Source organism: Epinephelus moara, chromosome 19 (genome assembly GCF_006386435.1).
Source record: "Epinephelus moara isolate mb chromosome 19, YSFRI_EMoa_1.0, whole genome shotgun sequence".
NCBI lineage: Eukaryota > Metazoa > Chordata > Actinopteri > Perciformes > Serranidae > Epinephelus > Epinephelus moara.
In genome coordinates this window covers 17,033,540-17,058,245 of record NC_065524.1, presented here as the reverse complement: position 1 = coordinate 17,058,245, position 24,706 = coordinate 17,033,540, and the positions used below count along the sequence as shown (strand labels likewise).

The following is a 24,706-nucleotide window of genomic DNA, read 5'->3' as shown; positions in this document are numbered from 1 at the left end:
CCTTCTTCTTCATTATTTTCATTAAAAGGCCTTCAAAATGGCACACAAGCTGGTGTTCATAAGTACGGTTATGTAAACTGGTGTTCAGTTATTTACAGCCCTTGCAGGTATATTAAGGTATTCCACTTGGTTGCAACATGATGCATAATGATTTTGTGCATTTGGCGCTGCAGGGTTTGAATGCTTGTGTAAACTTACATGAAGTAGAACAGAAAAAATGAAAGCATATCTGCTTTGGGAGAATAATGTACCCCGCAGCAGATTCTGAGAGAACTAGAGTGTCTGTTAGACGTAAAAATGATCAATCATCCATTTTTCAGCCATTGTCTAGATGCTTATCTAGGTCGGAGTGACACTTTTAAAAAGGGCAAGCAGGAGTGTTTGAGAGGCTGGTCTGCCGGAGGGTCTCCTCACAGTCAGCCCCAGTTCTCATAACTCAGACTCAGCCACATGAAAAATCTCATTTTGGCCACTCATTTCCACAATCCCATTTTCTGATTCGCCATGCAAGGTTATCTGAGCAAGAGCGTTGCTCAGTAACTGAACCAGCTCCTCATCACTTCATACAAACTCTGCATAGTAATAATCATTAGACACTATTGATCCCTGAGGAGAAATTATCTTCTTAATTGCCTCATCTCTGAGCTTAAGCAATTATCAGTAGCCTAGTGTGGCTTCTGACTATCTGCCAAAGACAGCTTTTCTTTTCTTTATTTATTTAGCCTTTATTTAACCAGGTTGGTCCCATTGAGATCAAAGATCTCTTTTAGAGGGGAGACCTGGCCAAGAATAGCAGCAACATAGACCAATACTTTAATTTGTTTCAATTTATTTTAGCTGATTATGCAAAATTAATTATGAATCTAACTTCAGGTCCCTGATCAAGCCACAGTCTACATAGGGGCCATCTCTATCATGGCATGACAAAATATGATCTATGTTATTGGATCAACTGGAGGATAAGTAGAATAAGGTGCATGTTTTTCTTCCAATGCAAGTAGTAGACTGTCAATGTGCCCTTGAGCAAGGCACCTACCTCCATCTATCAGGATTAGTATAGGCCCAGTGATTGCACTCAGCTCCAGTGTGTAGGCTGATGGTGAGGCAGACTGCTCTGATGGATGCTTGAATGGTTGAGCTAACAAAGTAGATGCAATCACTGTTGAATAGACCGCCGTGGAAGGGGAAGGCGACGTGACGACGAGAGTTCCTCCCATGTGATGTGACCGAGGCCTGACGGACTGTGCCTGTCTGTTATGGCTCCTCCTGCTACAGTAGATCGGGGCCGGACGTAACACCAGCGCAGAGGAAAGGGAATAACACTCAGCCGAGACGTTTTTTCAGGTGCCACGGCTAAAGATGGCAGATCGTGCAATGCTGAAGAAAAAGACATAGATGATGTGCTCAGAGTCGCCTCTTCTGCTGTGAAGGCTTCGACATTTCTTCAAGATTAACAACACCCCAAATGAACTCCGTCAGAGCAAGTAACGTTAGCAGAAGACCTAGGCGAGTCTCGAGGCCGCGCCCGGTGCAGCCGGACAGGAACCACCAGGAAAGAGGTAATGTTAGCTAAGCTAGCGTTAGCATCGCGAAACGGCTTGTCAAACAGCTAGCTTTGGAGCCAAACTGTATGTTTGGACAGATGTATGTGTCGTGTATGTCCATGTGTAATGCGTGCATTAGGACAGCGGTGTTTGTTGCAGTAAGACACAGGGGAGCTAAGAGCAGTCTCAACGGGTCTCAGTGCAGCCAGGAAACACCGAGGCTTTTGTGTTTGTACCTAGCATTCAGGCCGCGCTTTGTTTTTGCCTAAATTTTGCCCCGAGTCGGTCTGTCTTTTGCTTGTCTGACCTCATGTTTCTGCTGAATTTTGTTTTTCTGGGCAGCTAACGTTACATTAGTGTTGAAAATGACAAGCGAAAGACAATGGTTAGCTTGGTTCATGGGTGACAAATGCAGGGAAGGGTACACAAAGTGGTTTCGCCAGTTGTCGTAGCATGCTAACTGAACGTAGCCTGTGCTAACATAGCTGTTATTATTAGCATGTTTGGCTAGCTATCTGCGTCCTGGCGTTTTCAGAAAGAAAGCCACAGCCGTCACAGAATTTGCAACGTTGAAATGTCAGTGCGTGAATATAATGCTTGTCATTAATGTAACAACGTCACTGTTACAATTCAGTCACATTTTATTTGGTTTGTATCTACCGTAACGCGGTGTGACAGCAGGCGGTGTGCTATAAACGGATATTGATCACGATATGTCAAAGTAAACATTAGCAAGGGGTGCCCTGTAATCATAGTTCCCATAGTTGAAATCTGGCGGGCACAGATCACTTAAATTAATGGTTGATTGTTAAATGTGATGCAGCGTTATAAAGTGGACCACTGGCATGTTGGATGATGTTTGATCTCACCCCACCAACTGAATGGCAATCAGCCAGTCAGCAGCAGACGGTTGACTCTTGTTGTCTCTCACAACAGTGATTGTAAACATAAAAAGACCAAGGTAATGATAATGATAATGTTGCCCAAACAATCTACTTGAGAATGACCTGTCATGTTTATCCTAATAGTGATTTATCTGTTTTCTTGAGAGCTTCTCCTGGTCCCAATTCATTTATTCATCAATGACCTGCCATGGCACATATTTCCCTCCGTCCAGATGTCTGCAGCATAGCTCAGCTGTCATTTTAAAGTGACATCTAAGGAATTAATAATAGTGTGGTTGGTAACAGATTGACAATGGCATCTTTGCCCATTTGGCATCTTACAGTGTTTATTGCACAGTGTGTATTTGCTGTGACATTGATATACACCCTCAGACTCAAATGTGTTTATTTTAATCAAACAAGGCAGGACAACCTATAAATGATCCCAGTTTATAACTACAGAGAAGTTGCTTGAACCGGCCCAGTTTGTTGCACAGACAGTGTTTGTAGTGGTTACTGGCCTAGTAGCCGGGGAGAGTCATCCTTGCAACCAGAGCAACAAGAAGACAGAGTTTGCATCTCCCATCTGGGGTAGCTATCAACTCATCAGGCTGTGGTAAATAGCCTTATAAATAGATGTCTGGTTTAGCTCAGGACTGATGCTGGGGTTGTTTTGTTTTTCTGTTGATTGAATCCACTCTTGATAGGGGATGTAATCAATTTGTAGCACACAGAGCAGGTAATGAACATACTTGCTTTTGTTTTTTTTCCTGGGTTTTGTCCTGTGACCTGTTGATGAATAGTGTTAAGGGCAATTGCTTCTGCTAATATGTTGTTACAGAATATTGTGTCTTTATGTTTGAAAACTCAAAATCTAATAATATATGGTAGACAAAATGCTGATTGCTTAAATATATGTCAAAGACCTGATCAAGTAAATACTCATAGTGCTTACTAATGAATGGTACCTCAGGAGTATCCAGTTACCGACTCACTTTCTTTAATAAGCATATTTGAAATGTTATATCATGTGTATATGTTGTTGACGACACGTCAAAACATGTCTCTCGTGTATTTCCTTCTGTTGCATATCATACTGTGTTTTGGATTGCTTTGATTAATAGCATTGCAAGTAATCATTTTCCCTCTCTTCCACCATTTGCAGATGAGGACGTTCCTGCAGATATGGTCGCAGAAGAATCCGGTCCAGGAGCTCAGAATAGTCCCTACCAACTTAGAAGAAAGTCTCTACCCAAGAGAACAGTGTGTCCGACAAAGACAAACATGGAGGTACGTATACCAGGAATTCTTTAAAGATAGTACAAATCCCTCAAAGAGAATCCTGATTTGATTTGACTGATGTTTAAATGTCTCCACTGGCTTTTCTGCAATCCACAGGGTGCTTCCACTTCAACCACAGAAAACTTTGGACATCGACCTAAGCGCCCCAGAGTTTCAGGAAAGTGTCAAGATTTACCAGGTAATTAGGAACACATTGTGTTAGATGTGACTGGATGTGTGTCTTCCTCATAAGTGCATGCACTGTTGTGTTTCTGACAGGTTGTGAGTGGTCAGTTTAAGGATTAAATACTTCTCCTTAAGTACAAAGACAGCAGTGTGTTGACTCATCAAATAGTGAATCAGGGCAAAATGTAGTTAGTCATTCTTGTTCGTTAGCAGTGGGCAGTTATGCATCATACAAAGTGTCACGTTGCTGTATGATTTTTTTAATTTTTTTTTTGTAATTTTTGCAAATTATAAAATGTCGTTTCACTTTCAGTTTCACAATGAGAGGTCTGTGTATTGCCTAGATTCTGTTTGTGTAATGTGGTTTGTATGTAGGTTCATAATACAGTTGTTTGCAGCTGCAGCACATAAGCAACATGGCACTTTTATTCTGTGTCCACCCTCAGTCCAGGTTTATCTTTCACTTAATGTCAACTTCTGGGATTGCAGCCTAGAAAAAGTAGATGTGTAATAATATCAACCTCTCAAGAGTTCAGATGATCTCTTTAGAAGCCTCGTTGGTTAAGACATGAAGTAGCACCATGAGTTTCACAAAGCGGAAATTATAGAGTCTGTTATTTGTGGTGTTCAGAGACTTTCTCACACGGTGCAGCTCTTGCCAAAGCAATCCAAAATAGATTTTTGCCTTGTTAGATGGCATTTGGTTCTGGCTTTCCATTCATCAAACATGGCTTTGTGGTGTCCAAGTGAATGGTCACACTGCCTTGTGTTGGGCGCACAGTAGCTCCACATGATCTGTTGTAAAAGCAAAATGACTTCCTTGTAGTAAGTATGACCTTTTACTTATTTTACACAATACATCTTTTTGTTTAATCTTCGTTTCTTATTTTTGAGTTAGATGCAAAAATCCACACAAATAGCACCTTTATTTTTTGTTCATGATGATGAACATGATAAACAAAAACACGAGCACAATCCATTAGGATGATAATAGGGCAATTAGGATCATTACGTGCCTAAATGTTTCAAAGGAGTCTTAAACATTTCTGCAGAAATGTGTCGCTTATAAGACATAAGAGTTTTTTTTTTATCCTCCTGTGATCTTGCTATAAATATGCTAGTATGGCTGTGGTTGTCTAACTCCACCCAAAACCCTCTCCTTTGAAAATATTTTATTCTAATTCCATGGTTGTCCTCCTCCCAGCAGCTCCAGCAGAGCAGTATTTGCAGGAGAAGCTTCCAGACGAGGTGGTACTAAAGATCTTCTCGTACCTGTTGGAGCAGGACCTGTGCCGTGCAGCATGTGTGTGCAAGCGATTTAGCGAGCTGGCCAATGACCCCATTCTCTGGTGAGACTTATTGCTGTCGGGAACGTTTCCTCTTGACCAATACCCTGTGCTTTTGCTCATGCTCATTTGTGTGTGTGTTTAATAAATGGTTTGAGGGCAGTTACAGTCCCATAGCTAGTTGTTCAATTTATTTTGATTTGATAGTGCCTTTAATTTGCCCTTGCATCTAATTTGAAGTAGTTGCACACATTTGAAAGCTGAATTAAGAAGGAAATATGCATTTTGCTCGCCCTGATCAGAAACAAAATAATGCTGGCTATTGACTTCTATCTTCGCATTTCAGGAAGAGGCTGTACATGGAAGTGTTTGAATACACACGACCCATGATGCACCCCGAGGCAGGGAAGTTCTACCAGATAAACCCGGAGGAATATGAGCAGCCAAACCCGTGGAAGGAGAGTTTTCAGCAGCTGGTATGGAACCTTGTGTGGGCTTACTGATTCACGAAATCACCGGCTTATAGTCTTGCCTTATGTATTTGTCTCCATAACAAACAAATAACTCACTGGCTTACGGCTTACAGACACTATTATTGCCTTTATGTTTGATATAGTACACTAGAAGAGTCAAATGCAGTTTCCAGAGCTCCCACTGTAAATAAATAAGGCCATGATAATATCACATTTTGAAAATACATAGAACTAAATAATAATGAAACCGACTGATCTGAAAGTCAGTTGGAAAGTTGAAGTATGTGGGGTGGAACCATTAAGCACAAGTTGCTTCTCCATACAGCAAATTATGATACAGTACTAGACTAACTTTAAATAGGGAGTGTTCAGGAGACATAAATTAGTCCCGCTGCTTTCCTTTAATCTTTTTTGATATTTTTGTTGCCAAAAGTTGCTTCAGTGCGACTTTAAATCCTCCCGTGTACAGACAGCTAATGTCATGTGAAAGGGCAGCACCACAGGCCACAATGGTGACATTCAGTATGCAGGGGATAGAGGAGAGCTATGTTTTTAAATTGTATTCCTTTGCGATATATTGACCTTTAGGATTGTTTTCTGTGGACAAAACTGTCTCAGGCATTTTTCCTGTGGATGATTTCCCCCATCTTGTCCAAATGCAATGTTAGTGCAATGTCATGTCTCAAGTTATTCATTATGAATTGTTCTGTACTTAAGTGTGAATAATCATATTTTCTTTACAGTATAAAGGTGCACATGTGAAGCCAGGCTTTGCAGAACACTTCTACAGTAATCCTGCCAGATACAAAGGGAGAGACAACATGTTTGTGAGTAAATTGTTCACAACATTTTTAAGATTTTTTGTTTTCTCTTTTATGCCCCAGTCATTCACCTGACTTGTGATGTTCCCTCTAGTACTACGACACCATTGAGGATGCTCTCGGAGGGGGTCAGGAGCCTCACTTTGACGGCCTGATATTCGTCCACTCTGGTATCTACACAGATGAATGGATCTACATCGAGTCGCCTATCACAATGATCGGAGCTGGTATGTGTGTTTGTGTGAAGTTTTGGTTACAGTTTCATTGTGGATTTGTGTAGTCTCTAATTTACAGCCGCAGTGTAGGACTAACATATAAATGAACATCCGAGTTCCACATAATGCTGATTACACCAGGGAACATTCTCTGCTTATCGCAGTATACTGTAATTGTGTTGTCTGTAGCGACTTTCCCGTGCTGGGGTAGAGGAAGTGATGCTATTTACATCAACCAGCCAGAGTGAAAGCAGGCAGGAAGAAGTAAGAGACCATAACGGCGGAGCATCAGCTAGGAGGATTGCAGAAAACCCCAAGAAGCATCCTAGAAAAGTTTCAGGAGTGGATGCTCCAGATGACAAAAATAAACTCTGCATTCAGAGAAAGGATTACAGTCAAAAAAGACTTAGAAGAGCGCTCATGGTGGCAGGGGAGATGCGTCGAGCTCACCTGAAGGCATAAGTCATATGTACATGTTGACCGTGTTTGTGTAATTACTCTTAACTGCCAAAGGGGGGAGACATAAAGTCAAGACAGTCCAAAAATATTAGTAAGCATTAACAACTCTCACAAATCCTACTACTAAAACTCAAACTTGTGATGTCATCAAGTAAAAAGTCAGGAGCTGCTCCATAGACAATGCATCGGGAACAATGTTGTAAATGACACTTAGAGCACCCAGAGGAGTGATCTGAGTATATGGGTGCATTTTCTGTTCAGAGCTGAGAACACTACAATAGAATAAAGCTCATTTGGGTATACAGACATCCTGTGGGTCCACAAAATCAGGCTCCTATTCACTGTCTAACTGACATCACAAGTTCGAGACTTCTCTGCTTTGTGGCTTTGACAGAGGGTAGCTCATGTTCACAAGTAGTGATTGGATTTTCGTAGGCCATTGAAATAACATATTGGAGTTCTTAATTCAGGTGGTGTTCCCCTTTAACATTTCTGATTGTGTTGCAGCTCCTGGAAAAGTAGCAGAGAAAGTCATCATTGAGAACACCAGAGACTCGACATTTGTATTCATGGAAGGCTCAGAAGATGCTTACGTTGGATACATGACCATCAGGGTGAGATGACCTTTTCTTTATGATTTTTGTTTGGTTTATAAGTCTACACATACAATACTGTCCTAAATTGTTCAGATGAAAGAAATTGTTAGTTTCAGTGACTGTTGTCGATAACAGATTTTTTTCTCTCTGCTGCAGTTCAATCCTGACGATAAATCCGCCCAGCACCACAACGCACACCACTGCTTGGAGATTACAGTCAACTGCAGCCCCATCATCGATCACTGCATCATACGCAGCACGTGCACAGGTAAGTCCGCTGCTCCTCTGATCTACTTCAGTGGCTCCCAATCTTCAAAGCGGTCACAAGATAAATGTGAGGGATGGTGAGATTATTAATAGAATATGTAAGAAGGAGAAAATCAAAGTTATGCTTCATACATTTATGCAACATATGAAACTTGTGACAAGAGGTTGCAAGTAGACATTCATTCATTAGAAGGGATCACAGGACACGACTGTCGGGAATCACTGCTCTACTTGATGTTGATAGACTAGAATTCATATTCTGACCACTGGATATGTTTGAGCTGAAACTGAGCTTATCCATAACACAGTTTAGTTTGGCCTGGATGTTGGTGCACTAATACATGTCTGTTCTGATTGTTTCAGTGGGGTCAGCTGTCTGTGTCAGCGGTCAGGGTGCTTGTCCCACGATCAAGCACTGCAACATTAGTGACTGTGAAAATGTTGGTCTTTACATCACTGACCATGCACAGGTAATACACACCTACTACATTAAGACTTAAAGACATATCTCAGCATGTATTTTATTGTACAGTTGGTATTTTAACTTCACAAGTAGTGAATTTAACAACGGCAGCAAAGCACATCTTTGTCTCTGTGAATGAAACTAGTCTGGCTTTTTACATGTGAGGTTAAAATAATAGTATGACAAAGTAAAAGTGTAACATGGACACAAACATTTTTAAAGCCGTAAACGAATGCAACGCTGTTCTCTGTTCAGGGCATATATGAAGACAATGAGATCTCAAATAACGCTCTGGCTGGAATCTGGGTTAAAAACCACGGCAACCCAATTATCAGACGGAATCACATCCACCATGGCAGAGATGTCGGCGTTTTCACATTTGACCACGGCATGGTATGATACACCGGTGTTTGGATTGTGTGCTGTCTCTGCAGTGCAGTGTTACTGTGTAAAGGCTCGGTTACACAAAATTGATGAAACACACAGTAATGTTGTTTCTCTGTCCCTTTCAAGGGTTACTTTGAGAGCTGTAACATCCATAGGAACCGTATAGCCGGCTTTGAGGTGAAGGCGTACGCCAATCCAACAGTGGTTCGTTGTGAGATCCATCATGGGCAGACGGGGGGCATCTACGTGCATGAAAAGGGCCGCGGCCAGTTCATCGAAAATAAGATCTATGCAAATAACTTTGCTGGGGTGTGGATCACCTCTAACAGCGACCCCACAATAAGGTCAGTGTGGCCAGGCTTTCAAAGATTCAATACTAATTTGAAAGTGTCATCTAAAAGGAATCAAATTAAGCACAGTTTTATCATGTTTTAAAATGAGTTGTTTCTTTTTTCCAAATACAGGGGTAACGCCATTTTTAACGGCAACCAAGGTGGCGTTTATATTTTCGGTGATGGCCGAGGCCTCATTGAAGGGAACGACATCTACGGCAACGCCCTGGCGGGAATCCAGATCAGGACAAACAGCTGCCCTATTGTGAGACACAACAAGATCCACGATGGCCAGCATGGCGGCATTTATGTGGTAAATATAAACCCATGAAGTTACACCAGCAGTGTCTTCTCCCCCTCTTTCATAGTCCTACATCTTGGATCATTTTCACATCCTCAGCTTTCTTATGCTATAATTCAGAAACACGCCAGTGATGTATGGTGGTTTTGTATCACGCAGCATGAAAAAGGACAAGGCGTCATCGAGGAGAACGAAGTGTACAGCAACACGCTGGCAGGAGTGTGGGTGACAACGGGCAGTACGCCAGTGCTGAGGAGGAACAGGATACACAGCGGGAAGCAGGTACGATTACAGGCTGGTTACAAGTTTAATGATGAGGAATAAATGTAAAGTGACAAACTAAAGATGTACACCGTTATCTGGTGGGATGTAGTGACACTGGTGTGCTTATTTCATACTTATGATGTCACAGTGCAATATGGGACTGGCTTACTGTTGTATAATTTTTATTTTATTTTTTTCATGTTGGTAGCTTCGTCACATTGAAACAAATTTATAAAATACATTTTAATACCAAGAATAAATGAGAGCTTATATATTTTCTGTCATTTGAACAGGTCGGGGTCTACTTCTATGACAACGGCCATGGCGTTCTGGAAGACAATGACATCTACAATCACATGTACTCTGGAGTTCAAATTAGGTTTGTGGGAATATTCACCTCAATCCTTCATGACAGTGACACAAAATTAGTCTCACTGTGTTTTGTGCAAGTTTGGATAGACTGATAATAGATAAATGTCTTAATAAAGTCTGACTTGTCCTGATCTTAAAATGGGGAAGGAAATGCCTTCAGCATTAGTGAAGCAGTGGATCAGCTGAAGTGTGTGTGCTGTTTTTGACAGGACTGGCAGCAATCCCAAAATCAGGCGGAACAAGATCTGGGGAGGCCAGAATGGAGGCATTTTGGTTTACAACTCAGGTAGGAAGCAGAAAAATCTTTTCTGTTTGATTTTTTCCCAGAGCACAGATCATCTCTTCCCCCCAAGAGGTTGCTTTCTGTCGGGATTAAATCGATTTACTTGTTGACACCTGACAGAGTCAGTGGCCTCTGTGGCTGTTGCTGATAAACAGTTTGATGAATGTGACAAACAGTTCCCTTGTTGCCCTAATAATGAAACATGAATATGTGTGGGTTTTTTTAGGCTTAGGCTTCATCGAGGACAATGAGATCTTTGACAATGCCATGGCAGGAGTGTGGATCAAGACGGACAGCAACCCCACTCTGCGGAGGAATAAAATCCATGACGGGAGAGACGGCGGGATCTGTATATTCAACGGAGGAAGAGGTAACTTATTTATTGCATGGAAATTAGGGGATAATTACCAGCTTCATTAAAAGGGCCCTGTGGAGTTCTCTTCTAAGCAAACAAAAATGATGTTTACATTGAGCGTTTCCCACGAAAACTCATTGTGTATCTTTGAGAAAAACAGTTTCAAAGTGCGACTAGAGGTTGAAACTCCATAGGGAACCTTTAATGGAAACTTATTATGGTGTACTTATTTTCTCTTATAGCAACATTGGATTATCAATTTAAAGAGGCCAATGTTTCACATATGTAAAAGTAATCCCAGTGAGCAAAAACCTGTGTGAATAGAGAAGCTGACGTTAGCACATGGCAGATTTTTTTATATGGTCATTATGCTACTGCAAGTGTTGACATGACTTAGTGTACACTGTTACATGGAGCCACATGCTAACATCAGGGAAACGTGATCTTGGTTGCCGGTGTTTTTAACTTTTCCCCCGGTTTCGGATCATATTCTCGCTGGAACTTGTCCATTAGTAAAGATTTGGTTTAGAGGCTTTTATAGGGATTTTTCACAGTACAAAAAAGTGCCACTGTAGTCCATGTCAGTCACTCCCTGGCTGAAATGGAGGTGCAGAGATGTTAAGAGTACAGATACAGAAAACCTGGAAACACTGACCAATCAGATCAGGCTTTTTCAGCAGGGGGGCATAGAGACAGGCACTAAAGCGGAGCATTTCAGATGCAAGTATGAACCTGAAAATGAGCATAATAGGTCCCCTTTAAGCCTCAGAAATGCAGAGCTGTCTGACGTTATGCTGGCTAGAGTGTGTGTTTATTGTCTATGGAAATGCAACCTCATGTAGTTTGATAGATTGACATAATCCTCACAAATAATTCTAGTAGCACACTTAATATCTCTAAGCTCTTCCTGACATTCTGTGAGCAAGCGAACTCTAGCAAATGGAGCACGGAAAATTATCCAGATACACTAGCAGCTATGACAGTCAGGGAGCCTACTGAGCCTAGCGAGCAGCTTGCTCGTGTTCTGGAAATAGGTTGGAGGTGTAAAACCAAGGCGAGTGTTTTTTGTTTGTTTGTTTTTTTCAAGCAACTCACGTCACTTAGCCTGTTCACTGATGCACAGCAGGTTAGGACATCTTCAGTGGGAAAAACAGAACAACCTGATGTTGGCTTGTTTGTTCATTTGCATCGTGTCCAGTTGGGGAAGAGATGTAAGACGTTTGTACAGTTTAATTTTCATGTCAGCGGTTTGTGGCTGTTTTCTGTCCGCAGGTTTGTTAGAGGAAAATGACATCTTCAGAAACGCCCAAGCAGGAGTCCTCATTAGCACCAACAGCCACCCTGTACTGCGGAAAAACAGGATATTTGACGGCTTCGCAGCAGGTAACACCTGCACACAGGCTGTAATCTGTCATTTAAACGTCTTAACTAATATGTGTGTGTGTGTAAACAAACATGAGGTACAGTATGCCTAACTAATTGGAGCTAGGAGCATCTGTAATATGAGCTGTCTTTTTTTACTACTAGGTATTGAGATCACCAATCATGCCACAGCGACCCTAGAGGGCAATCAGATCTTCAACAATCGCTTTGGGGGATTGTTTCTTGCATCTGGGGTCAATGTCACTATGAAAGGTACTCTCTCTGACACACAGATTTGACACATTCATTCAAAAATGTAAGTGACCTGTAAGCTTACCAGTTTCTGTTTTTTTTCTCTTCTCCAGATAATAAAATAATGAACAATCAAGATGCCATTGAAAAGGCTGTGAGCAGAGGTCAGTGCCTGTACAAGATTTCAAGTTACACCAGCTACCCAATGCACGATTTTTACAGGTAATTTGTGTTTACGCTCGCAATCAAGATGACTCGCAGGTCAACAGTTTCTGTTTTGTTGTTGTTAACACGCACAATTTGGGTTCCCGCAGGTGTCACACCTGTAACACAACAGACCGCAACGCCATCTGTGTGAACTGCATCAAGAAGTGTCACCAAGGACATGACGTGGAGTTCATCAGACATGATAGGTCAGTCCTATAAATGTGTACAAAAAGAGGATTGTTTATGTATATATTGGGCTTTTTTCTTTATGCCTTAATGGAGTTTAACTAAATGATTTCTCCTTCTGCAGATTCTTCTGTGACTGTGGTGCGGGGACGCTGTCAAATCCTTGCACATTAGCTGGAGAGCCGACTCATGACACAGACACACTGTATGACTCAGCTCCTCCTATAGAGTCCAATACACTGCAGCACAACTGAGCCTGAGACCCGAGGTCCCTTTGCGCTTCAGCAGTAATGGACACGAGACACTTTAAAATGTGCAGTGGAGGAGATCCAAACTAAAATACAGAGCATATACAGTGACTTTAAAAAAAAAAAAAAAAAAAGACTTGGACATAAATATGCTAAAAGGAGACATTTAGAGAAAAAAAAGTCTGATTATGGATGCCTCGCTTTTTCTTTTTCTTCAATTCTTTGACAAAAAAAAAAAAGATGACATCAGTGGGAGCGAGCAGAAGAGCAGCTGACTCAGGGTTTGTGGGTGTGTTGGTTTTGGTCGAGCAAGTGGAGCTGGTGAGAGACGGACAAAAAGCCACCGAGGCTCACCTGCTTTTTTTTTTAAGAAGCGGAAGAACGAAATACTGCAGTCATGTACAGACCCATCGCGGACAGACGCTCAGTCAGAAGAGGCACAACTTTTCTCACACGGAGGCGAAAAGGCCCCAAATACAACAATGCTTCCATCACTGGGCAATCGACGTGCTCGTATGATACGTACGGGAAAAATGACCTAGCACTTCAGCTTTTTTTTTTTTTTCCTCAAGACAACTGTTGAGATTTGATTTTAATGCTTTTTGTGTAGTTTTGTATTTTCATGCAAAAATCTTACTGTACTTGAATGTCTTTATTTTATTAAATGTGTTCATTTTTTTTTTTGGTTATTATACCCTAGAATTGCTGTAATTATACATGTCGCAGTATCTAACTTCTTTCTGTGAAAGAGATCAGAGAAAAGAGAGGAAAAAACACTAAACATTTTCTCCAGCAATGTTGACTCGTTTTACATTTGCAATATCGAACAATAGATGCTGAAATGTGCTTTCACCAGACTTGTGTAGCTTTCTTTCTGTCTGGAGTAGCATCATAAGTGTTTGTCTTTGTAAGTGAGATTAACTGTTGTGATATTTCAGTCCGTTTTACATAATCTATGCATATTTTATGTTTATTCTGTTTGTGTTGGTCTTTTGTGCAGGACCCAATTTACAGGAGAAGAGACACGGAGCAAGATCAAGCATTTTTTTACTCCAGGCTGCAGTTGTATAATAATATAGGGGGTGTAGTTTGTTTAGCCAGATATCCCCTTCATATTGTAATTAAGATGCAGCCTCTTCTTTACGTACCAAATAAAAACACATTGCTGTCTGGGGTCAGGGCATTATAATGCATCTGTTAGGAAATCATCCAAGGACATTTGGATGCTTGTACCGTCTGTGGTACATTAACTTCACAGTAGATTGTATAATCTACATCTTGCCCTTAGAATCAATGGTTGTCTTTAACGACAGGCACAAATGCTGCTTCCTGGCCTGTTGAGATATTTTCTTTAGCTGACAGACTTCATTTTTCACTATAGGTCCAAGGAAAAGAGACAAGTCTTGTGAAAGCACAGCTAATTTTGATGTGTTTTCCCCCTTGTTTGCCAATGTTGCTGGAGAATTTAAAAGGCTTTTACTCTACTGAAGCTGAGACAAGTATCTATACACAGCACTATATGGTTTCATTGCCCCCCCCCTCGTCCCTCTCCTCCCCATTCATGTGTACTGGTGATTGTGGGTTCTCATACAGACTGAAATGTATGCATGTATCATAACATCTAGACTTAATATATTGTGAAGTATTCAATAACCGTTATGTAGGCGCTAGCGTGAATTAAAAGGGTTTAATTTCCTAGATGAAACATTGTCATTTTTTAAAAATAAACTTTATTAGATCATTACAGTAGTGTTTTTTCAAGTGCTGAGAGAAACTGATTCAGCAACAACAAAGCATGTTTTCAAAACTACAGGGTGTTGAGCATCTGAACAAGTGAAGCAAAGTGTGTGTTGCCCAGGGTAGAGTCTTCAGCGAACTGACACAGCTTCCTGCAAGACGAGAAAAGGGGGAAAAAGTCACAACTACGCTTTAGCATTTATCAATACCAAGTGAAACCCTTACTATGGATGTCACTGCAGTAGCTACAGAATATTTAAACCCAAATACTGATGCATACTTGAAGAGTCTGAGGCTGATGGTGCTCCTCTCAAACTCTCTGGCCTTCCTGTGTCCCGACTGAATGACCTCCTCTGGCAGGCTGGCGAGTCGAGCGGCGTTGAAGCCGTAACTCTTGGGGCAAGCACCGGAGATGAATTTGTAGAGGAATGTGATGGTCTCCTGACTTGGATCCTCGCATTCATTCTCCACCATGCACGCCTAGGGGGGAGAAAGCAGGGACGTTATACTTAAAACCAGAGCACATGTTTCAGAATCATTTTAATTGCTGGATATATTTTGGCTTTTTCCTATTTAACACACACACACACACACACACACACACACACACACACACACACACACACACACACACACACACACACACACACACACTATGTGATCTATGAGACTACACCAAGATATGTTTTTTTTACTTTTAAGAGAGCTAAGCTCATTTGTATGAAATAATATACTCAAAACCTCCCAGGCTCTATATGAAACCAAGAAATGTGACTTGATAGGTAAATTCCCTGCCCCAAAGTTTTACTCTCAGAAAATGGACTACACAACTGTATATAAGGATGTTTTTTTTTGCCCCCGATCCCAATGTGAGTCATGTAATATTGAATATCTGCAGATACCGAGTCCCGATCCGATACTTATATTTTCCTAGATAATACAGCTGCAAAATAACAAAGTCTCGTAAAATCTTTTTGGCCTTGTCGCTGTCGAGGTAATTGTCTTCTCCCTCTAAGAGTATTCTCCAGTGTTAGTTGCCTCAGTGCAGCCTGTGTCTGAGTTAGCCTCCCAGGAGGAACTATTTTCCATTGAGTGTTTATTTGTTGTCTATAGGCTACATCTTGTGTGGATTAGGCAACATTAACATATTATTCTCACTGGCTTTTTGCTCACAAGGCTTTTGTTGCCCTTGCAGTGGTGTGATGAGTGTGGTTCTAAGCTCTGCACCGCTGTCTGTCTTTCCGTCAAGCAGGGGAGCGGTGAAACACTAGGCGCCATAGATGGCAGCAAAATGCAAGACTAATAATGAGCTAAAATGAAATGACTGCATATAACTCTAATATATAATATAAATAAACGTTTGCGGTCGTTTATACAAACACACGCACACACACACGCTCGAGCTCAGTGAAGTGGAGGAGAGCCACAGTGCGGAGAGTTGACGACAGCTACACTCCGCATTGCTGTGCATGAAAACTGGGTGTGACGGCTCACATTAAAACAAAGGATCGGATTGGGCTGTATATAGCTGATGTTGATCAGTTAAATGCCTTGATTGGCCCCAATACCAATTTCTTAGATCAGAATGGGACGTCTAATATATATATATATATATATATATATATATATATATATATATATATATATATATATATATATATATATAACTGAAAACTAATGAGGGACATCACATAAGAGAAAAAGTTGTTCACACTGNTATATATATAATATATATATATATATATATATATATATATATATATATATAACTGAAAACTAATGAGGGACATCACATAAGAGAAAAAGTTGTTCACACTGAAATCTGACTATGGCTCCACTGCATATTATGTAAAACAAACAATCAACCATTTCTGGAAACATTTGTCAACATGATCAATCTGTTTACATTTTAACATTCCCAAGCTGTTTGCCCTGCAGTACAGTACTTGATGTATTTAGCGTTGCTGTACTCACCATGTGGCCCAAGCGCACAGCAGGGCTTTTGGCGTAGTCCTCCACCAGGGAGTGGTAATGTGTGGAGAAGAGGGTGCGACAGCAGATCTTCTCAGCAAGCTCCTTCACAACAGCACTGGCAATCGCTGTGCCATCATATGTGGCTGTGCCCCTTCCTGCAAACAGGTCACAGCTGAATGGTTAGACTCTAAATACACCACAAGAACAAAACAGTGCTGTGGAGCCTGCCTGTAATGTTCACCGCTGAATAAGCCTGAATTAGCAACAAAGACGTACCTAATTCATCCAGGAGCACGAGCGAGTGTTTAGTGGCGTGGTGCAGGATGCTGGCAGTTTCACTTAGCTCCACAAAGAAGGTACTCTCCCCTAAAGAAGACATATTTGTAACACATGCTTAGCCCCTGAAGTGAGAGCTTAAGACATCGTCCCATATGAGCTACATGACAGGAGTTCATAACATTACCAGCCATGATGCGATCTGAGGCTCCCAGCCGAGTGAAGACTCTGTCAACTGGTGTGAAGCGCAGGCTCTCAGCAGGAACATAGCAACCCAGCTGAGCGAGGATGATCACAAGTCCACACTGTACAAAAGGAGCAGCACAGTGTCTCAATATGGGCCAACAGAGACTTCAAACAGACCCGCATGGTCCAAGTGAATGTGAAATTCAGATTACTTCCTGTCTATCACTGTTAAGGTTGTTGTGGTCTTACACACATGGAGGAAACAATAAAATATTTGTTACATAAAGTGACCCACCTGTCTCATGAGGGTAGACTTTCCACCCATGTTTGGCCCTGTGACGAGGACACAAGAGGCATGCTGCTTTTCTTCATCAGTTTCACTGCCACCAGGGCAGCCAATGTAGACATCATTAGGTATGAAGTCATCACCAAAAAAGGTCTTGGTGACACAGGGGTGGCGGGATCCAGTGAGGTCAAGGAAGGGCGCTACTTGGTCATCGCTTTCGGGCAGCACCACCTGTGGCCTGGTCATCGGTCCATCTCCACCCTGACTGTAGCGTGACAGGGCCAGCAGCACATCTGAAAACAATTCACAGTTGAGGATTTAGCGCTAATCCAGTCGGCCTTTTGACCTAAAAAAGAGAGAATTAGCTACCTGCGTTTTTAATATTTTATCTTTTATCTTTAACATTTTATGGGGTGATTCTGCAGCTAAGCTCTAACACTAAACACGCAAGTAAAACCAAGCATAACCTGTGGCTGAGTGATGGCCCAGTGGTAGGAAAACACATTATAAGCACATTATCTTACTGTACCACAGATCAGTATTAAACTATGCAATTATCTCTGCCTCTGTCAGGAGCAAACACCACTACTTAATTTCCATAACAATGAAAAACAAACTAATGAGTGTCAACTTAGCCGAGTGGAATAATGGAATAATTACTCAGTGACGGCAAGATTACAGCGAGCACTCAGACCGGCACAACATCATCATCTTAAATACAAATTATGGAGGTATATCTGTAACAGCTGCAGGAAATGTATTCAGGGCAGACACCTGCGATGCAAACTCATCCTCACAAGCCCAAAACAGCAGCAAGTTTTTTTCCAGAAACATTTAATTTAAACGCAGCAATCACTTTATGAATTTCAGAATCAGAATTGTGTACATAATAGTTCTGACTAGTCTTGATTTTTATTTGTTGAGCTTTGTTGTTTTTGTCCCTGGCTGTTATGTCTGTTTCTGTGCAAGTACACTGAGAGCAATTTAAAAAAAAAAATACAATAAAAAGGAATTTACACAGAGATACTTTGCCTATGCCTTTAAATTCCTGCAGTACAAAGAACAAGGCGCTGTTCGTCTCGTCCCCATGGGGTAATTTGCGGTCATGTTTCTGAGAAAAAACTAACTGCTGATTAACAAGAATAAAAAGACTGTAATTACCAATCACTGCCATGCACTCCACACCAGTCTTCCAGTCTTTGTAGTTCTTGTCAAAGTTGTAGAAGAGCCTCCTCATGCAGTCTTTCAGCGCAGCGTCTCTCTTCTCCTCGAATCCTTGCAGCTCTGAGAACAGCCTCTCCGTCTCTTTAGTCACGTAACGCTTCCAGCCTTTCTTTGTCGACTTCACCTCGTACTCCTCGGGAATATTCCTCTCGGAGACGCTGTCGGGCACCTCCATCTGGTAGCGGTTTCGCCCAGTTCCCCAGTAGGACATGTTTTTACAGCCGAGTCTCTTCTTCTGTCTGTCCAGGTAATCCTGCAGCTCTCGCTCGCAGTTCTTGATTCCAGTCAGAGCCTGGTCGAAGTCTGGGTCAAAGCCAGCTTTGGGGGTGATGACACCAGTGGTGCGAGCTTTCTGGTGGTCGAAGGCTGTATCCCAGCGCTTGAGTTCAGCAGAGAGGTCGGGGAAGAGGCCATCCTTTTCGCCTTTCAGACTGGTGACTTGACAGAGCAATGTGGATTGAGATTCCCCTGAAACTGGAGCAAGGACACTGATGATCTCCTGCATAGTTTTGAACCCTTCCAGTGCTGAAAGGAAGTCTGCTATCTTGCGCTTGCTGTAGGTGACCTCCTCATAGAGAACGGCTCTGCTGTCAGGGTGATCCTGGCTCTTCAGCGGAGTGCCAATGCTGTGGATTTTACTCAGGAGACGCTCCAAATCTGGGAGTTTCTTCAGCAGGTCTGAGACTTCAGTAGCCTGGGCCTGAGCTCCCATCAGTTCATCCACTGCGTCCAGTCTGTCCTTGATGGATGTGGGGTTACACAGAGGAGCACAGAGCCACTGCTTCAACAGCCTCTTGCCAAACGGGGTACAGCAGGTGTCCAAACGCTCCAGCAGCGTCCCTTCTGTTCCTCCACACCCATTCTGAAAGATTTCTAAGTTTGCCAGAGTCACTCCATCAAGAACCATCCGCTGACGGGTCTTTGCAAAGAAACTGGCAGGTCCAGCTGCTTTCTCCAGCTCAACATCAACAGGGACATATTCTTCAAAGTTGGCCAAAGAGAGCAGCTCCTGGTCCACCAGACATTTCTTCAGGTAGAAAATACATCCACCCAGTGCTGACAGAGCCAGCTCATAGCCCTCTTTAGGAGTAAGGCACAGTGAGTCACCCTCAGAGGTCATCTTTTTTATAAGAGCAGGAAGGATGTCATTCCCTGTATCCTTATCCTTACCAGCAGCCTCTCTGAAGTAATCTTCTTCTGAGAGGGTTTTCAGAGTCTTCTGAGCATCCCAGAACTGGGTGCCTGCATTAAGTCCTTCCTGCAGAGCGGAGGACAGAGAGGCTTTGAGTATTTTGCGTGTTTCAACAGATGGGTTTCCCTTTTCAAACAGCACTTCAGCAGGGGCAAAGTGTGCGATCAGGGTACGCAGACGTGAGCAGTGACGATCGTCTGGGAACTGACCAACATGAAAATAACCCACAGACGTATCTACAAAGCAGACTCCATATGTACGGCAACGGCCAGAGCTTTCTTCTTCAGCCTTTTCCTTTAAGCTCAGCAGGAACTTGCTCTGACTCTCAGAGGGCGCACCGTCCAGCACACTGTAGGTTTGGGTACCACGTGTGATAATGCGGCACACTTCTCTTCGTACCACACGGTCAAACTTTGTGGGCTTAGCCATGGTCTTACAGCGTACTTCCATCATCTCTGGGGTCTCCGTCTGCTCCACACGTGCCACCTTGTAGCCTTTCTGGACCAGTACATCTGAAAAACGTCCAAAGCCAATTTCTGGGAAGCCCGAGTGTGCCCAGGTCCCCTTCATGAACGTTAGTCCCATCTCGTTGACGCCGACCACAGCATCCATGTGATACAACTCATAAAACTTCCCCACCTTGTAGAAAATGACTGTGTCAAACATCTCAGATTTGAGCTGCCACCACCGACGCATACCCGGAGTGACTCTGTTTAGAAAGTCTTCTGGCACATACAATGTGGTGGGATCATAGTCATCCTCTGTCTGTCGCCGCCTCTGGCGGTCTTTCCTCTTGCCATCCTGCAACCACTCCAGCTTCTCGTGGTCCCAAATTGTTGCACCTCCACTGGCGCCTGATCCGTTTGTCTGACTCTCAAAGCTCTCTGGGGCAGAGAAGGCTGACAAACGGGACTTTGTGTCGAGCGCAACAGCTGCTGGAGCTCGTTTTGGTGTGTTCGAGGGGGCAGAAAGTATCTTGGCTTTTGCAGGAGCAGGCTTTTCTGCAGGACGTTTGCGCTTCACAGGCTTGACGGGGCTGTCTACTTCTGACTCTTCGGGGCTCTCCTCTTCCTCCTCTTCACTGCTCACAGTTGCTGCCTCCTCCTCATCCTCACTGCTGGACGCAGCTTGTTCTGGTTTGAATTCCTCATCTGAGCCATCGCTGTCTGAGGCCACAATTATGCGACGACGCTTGGCCTTATTTCCCTTTTCTGTTGAAGCACGGGATGAACGTCGACCAACCTTGGGCGACTTCACTTTCTCATTTTTCTGTTCTTCCTCATCACTGACCTCTTCATCAGTCACTGTTGACTTGTCAACCTGAAACACACACAAAGGAGGACATTTAAAAATAAAAACGTGTAACCTGCACCACTGGCCTGATTAGATATATCAAACACTCTGTTTTACTAATGATGAGAAAGAGACATTTGAATGACATTGTTATTAGCTATAGTGAAATACAGACTTTTATATCCACATTATCTACATAGCAATCAGTTATAATCACAGTGTCACCTCCATTTCTTCTTCATCGTCATCCTCTTCCTCATCAGACGGATCCATACAGATAGGCATCTTTAATCTTTTCTCAGGGCTGTCAAACATCACTCCATCAGCGAGCTCCATTGCATGACGGATTACGGGTTTGCCGCTGAAGAACACTCCTCCTGTTTTAGCATCACTGCTGTCAGAGCCTGCAAAATAGTTCAAATGAGACAACTCATCCAACTATAGTAAATACTGTCATGTAGCTTGCTGGCAGGACAAAGCACATTATAGACACAGCTTTAAGATTATTATTGTCATTAATTAAGAGACGAATTGAAGCCAACCTTGGTACTCTCGGATATATTTGGTGCTGACCCATCCTCTGGTAGCAGGTTCATCAAAGAAATGGACATGTATACGTTGGTCCCGACCGCGGCCCCTCATCTGCTGTCCAGTCAGAGGTTGGGGTACTACCATGCATGGCCACCAGGGGTGTCCCTCCAGTTTTGCCCACACAAGGGCGCCAGCACTGAATGGGCATGTGTTGCTGCTGAAGGAAGGAAAAACAGTCATTACATGTGTAAAACTACAGCCGCTCCCCCATGACATCTAAAGTCAGATTGTGTCAAACTGATATACCGCAGCTCTAAAAAGCTACTGTAGTACAACATATTGAGTATCAGCCATTCATGAAACTGAATTACATCTTCAAGTAAAAGTTAACAGACACTATCCTTTTAATATTTTTTACATTTTGACTAAATTGACTAAATAATGTGTATGCCAGAGAATTTATAAAGGCAGTCCTATTTCTTTTACATGGAGTTGCATATTTTATATTTAACATTTTCTGTCACACATTTCTTTGTCAATTAAAGCACCACAATTTAACTTTACCCAGTCTGTGACACCAGGTGTCAGCACGCCCAGGTCCACGCCCCTGCAGGCAGTGGGCCCACAGGGTGGCTCCATGTTATTCATTCAGGCTGAGCCCGACCGGGCCCCATGACCCAGTGTCCCCATACCTGGTGAGGTACACTGTCCCCAAATGTGCCGTTTCATCGTGGTCTTCTTGAACCGCTCTTAGTCTGGCCCCTCCCCTGGGACCACTTTGCCTTGGGAGACCCTACCAGGGGCTATTAGCCCTGGACAACACAGCTCCCAGGATCACAGGGACACACAAACCCCTCCACCACGTTAAGGTGGCGATTCTTGGAGAGGGAAAATGGTGGATTGCCCCCTTCGGGTTGGGAGATAGCTACTGCCCCAAGCGAGGGAGTTCAAGTATCTCGGAGTAGAGCCTGCTGCTCCATCGCGTCGCAAGGGGTCAGGTGAGGTGGTTTGGGCATCTGATTAGGATGCCTCCAGTTAGAGGTGTTCCGGGCACATCCAACTAGTAGGAGGCCCCAGGGCCGACCCAGAACACGCTGGAAGGAATACATATTGTGCCTGGCCTGGGAACACCTCTGGGTTCCCCAGGAGGAGCTGGAAAGCGTTACTGGGGAGAGGGACGTCTGGACTGCTTTGCTCAGCCTGCTGCCTCCGCAACCCAGCTTCAGATAAGCAGTTGAAAATGAATGGATGAATGGAATTTAAGTTGTGTGATGTTGAAGTATAATGTTACCTAGGCTCCTGCATCATTGCAATGTTTGCATCAAGGACCACAATGATATCAAGTCCTGAACTATATTGCTGACATTTTTGAAAACTACACACGTGATTTTACGAGCAGAGCAGAAGGACTGCCATGCCACGAGTTCACAAAACCAATAACCACCTCCCCATTAGCTCATGTTGCTCTAACTTCAGACAGTCCTCATCGTCTAACTACACAAAGTAACAGTCATTGGTACATTTCACATTTATTCTCTATAGCATGTACGTTACTGTTGTTAAACTGGATGCATTTTCACTGGTTTGACAAAGTCACCTGTGATTCAGAGTAAAGTTAAAGTTTCCAGCTTGATGGTAAACACCCCCAACTTCACTTGTTATATAACAACAAAGAGGCTGTAGCAAATGAACATGCAGCTTTCATGCGTCGAGTAACGTTAACACAAGCACCATGCAGCTGCATCTTTCCGGGGCCTTGCACACAATCCTTAGCAGAGATGAAACACGCAGCAAAACGTGTCTCCAGTAATTACCCTGCCCCCAATATGCTCACAGCTAACTCACCTTTGTTTGGTTGTTGCGGCCTTGTCGCCAAATAGTTTGCTGAACCCTCCTTTCACAGACTTGTCGTTAGTTTTCGGTTTAACTTTGTTGGCCTTGGCTGGTTGTTGCTGCTGTGTCTGTTTAGCTTCTTCTTTCGGAGAGGAGTTGGACTTTTGTACGGAGGACGGCAGGTCCGCCTCGGCCGGAGAGGGACTGGGCTTCGGCTTGGACACCGGCGGTGGAGACTTTGTGAAAAAGTTGAAGAGGGAGCTTTGCTTCGCCATGTTGTGTTTTTACTGCACTGCTGAGATAATCCTAACGACACTATCCTGAGCCTCCATGCAGCGCCTAGCACTGAGCTACACAGCCTCACCGCGCGAGCGCATCCCGTTCGCGGGAAAGACGCCCACGGATGCTGTGGGAGTGGACACGAGCCTCCACCAATGACAAGCGTGATTACTGTAACATGGACGTCACGTGGTGTCAACACGACTTCCCTTGGCGCGCGGGGAAATCTTTTTTTTTTTTTTAACTTCCCTTTCCCTCTAAATGTTATTTCCAACCAAAGAATACACACATATAACATTCAGTTTGAAGGCTACCTTCTACATTTTCCCATATCGCTCATATCAACATGAATCACTGTCACTTTTTGCTTTGAGGTAAAAGAGCAACACACACTGAGCAAGCTGCCTACAGTGTCCTATATTTGCAAAAATATGTAAATAATGAAATAGTTTAACACGTGAGGAAGTAAACAACACTAACTCCATTCAGAAAAATGTCATTGGTCCAGGTTACTTCAAGGTCCAAGATCACAGAAAATACAGGGGGGAAAGCTACATCTCATATATGTGGATGTTCTTTTTGCTCCATATGTAATTCTTCAATCAGAATCAACAAAACACAGTAAAGCTTAATTTCTCCATAACTGAGGGACTGACATAGCTAGACAGAATCCCTTAAAAGGTCTCCTTGAGATTTTACAGCAGCACAAGTTTCCATGAAGATTGCTTGGGTGCTTGATCTCAAGCTTGTGATGCTTGTTACCGTCTTACAAAGTTGGCTTATAGTTAATGGCAGAAGAAAAGAAGACAAGAAACCCAAAGATTATACCTCTGGAGGAATACAACCCTATAAGGCACATACTAAAAAGTTA

At 42.9% G+C, this 24,706-nt stretch overlaps 2 protein-coding genes across 7 annotated transcripts; one reads left to right on the top strand and one right to left on the bottom strand.

Annotated features, from left to right (window-relative positions):
• The first annotated feature begins 1,231 nt into the window (after positions 1 to 1,231).
• Positions 1,232 to 13,847, top strand: fbxo11a (F-box protein 11a). Of its 3 annotated transcripts, none has more exons than XR_007571683.1 (22): positions 1,232 to 1,559; positions 3,594 to 3,718; positions 3,827 to 3,908; positions 5,100 to 5,244; positions 5,528 to 5,657; positions 6,398 to 6,481; positions 6,570 to 6,702; positions 7,657 to 7,763; positions 7,902 to 8,013; positions 8,376 to 8,482; positions 8,731 to 8,868; positions 8,989 to 9,206; positions 9,327 to 9,507; positions 9,655 to 9,777; positions 10,053 to 10,138; positions 10,341 to 10,417; positions 10,641 to 10,784; positions 12,042 to 12,152; positions 12,297 to 12,404; positions 12,497 to 12,547; positions 12,698 to 12,796; positions 12,901 to 13,039. XR_007571683.1 is itself a non-coding variant. In XM_050070477.1 (22 exons), exons 1-22 carry the CDS (start codon positions 1,466 to 1,468, stop codon positions 13,028 to 13,030), a joined length of 2,640 nt encoding a protein of 879 aa, XP_049926434.1. In that variant the 5' UTR covers positions 1,233 to 1,465; the 3' UTR covers positions 13,031 to 13,847. The 3 variants fall into 3 exon arrangements, 2 of the variants coding, with proteins under 2 accessions (XP_049926434.1, XP_049926433.1); XM_050070477.1 differs by having other exon boundaries at positions 1,233 to 1,559; positions 5,103 to 5,244; positions 12,497 to 12,605; positions 12,901 to 13,847; XM_050070476.1 differs by having other exon boundaries at positions 1,234 to 1,559; positions 12,497 to 12,605; positions 12,901 to 13,847.
• Positions 13,848 to 14,000: 153 nt separating this feature from the next.
• On the bottom strand, positions 14,001 to 23,955 carry msh6 (mutS homolog 6 (E. coli)). 4 transcript variants are annotated; one of them, XM_050070473.1, is made up of 10 exons: positions 23,569 to 23,955; positions 21,735 to 21,937; positions 21,418 to 21,596; positions 18,645 to 21,219; positions 17,493 to 17,776; positions 17,199 to 17,316; positions 17,012 to 17,101; positions 16,736 to 16,890; positions 15,042 to 15,241; positions 14,001 to 14,913 (listed from the first exon to the last, which is right to left on the bottom strand). In XM_050070473.1, exons 1-10 carry the CDS (start codon positions 23,829 to 23,831, stop codon positions 14,832 to 14,834), a joined length of 4,149 nt encoding a protein of 1,382 aa, XP_049926430.1. In that variant the 5' UTR covers positions 23,832 to 23,955; the 3' UTR covers positions 14,001 to 14,831. The 4 variants fall into 4 exon arrangements, with proteins under 4 accessions (XP_049926430.1, XP_049926429.1, XP_049926431.1 ...); XM_050070472.1 differs by having other exon boundaries at positions 21,735 to 21,940; positions 23,569 to 23,954; XM_050070474.1 differs by lacking the exon at positions 23,569 to 23,955 and adding an exon at positions 22,288 to 22,602 and having other exon boundaries at positions 21,735 to 21,940.
• Positions 23,956 to 24,706: the final 751 nt, after the last annotated feature.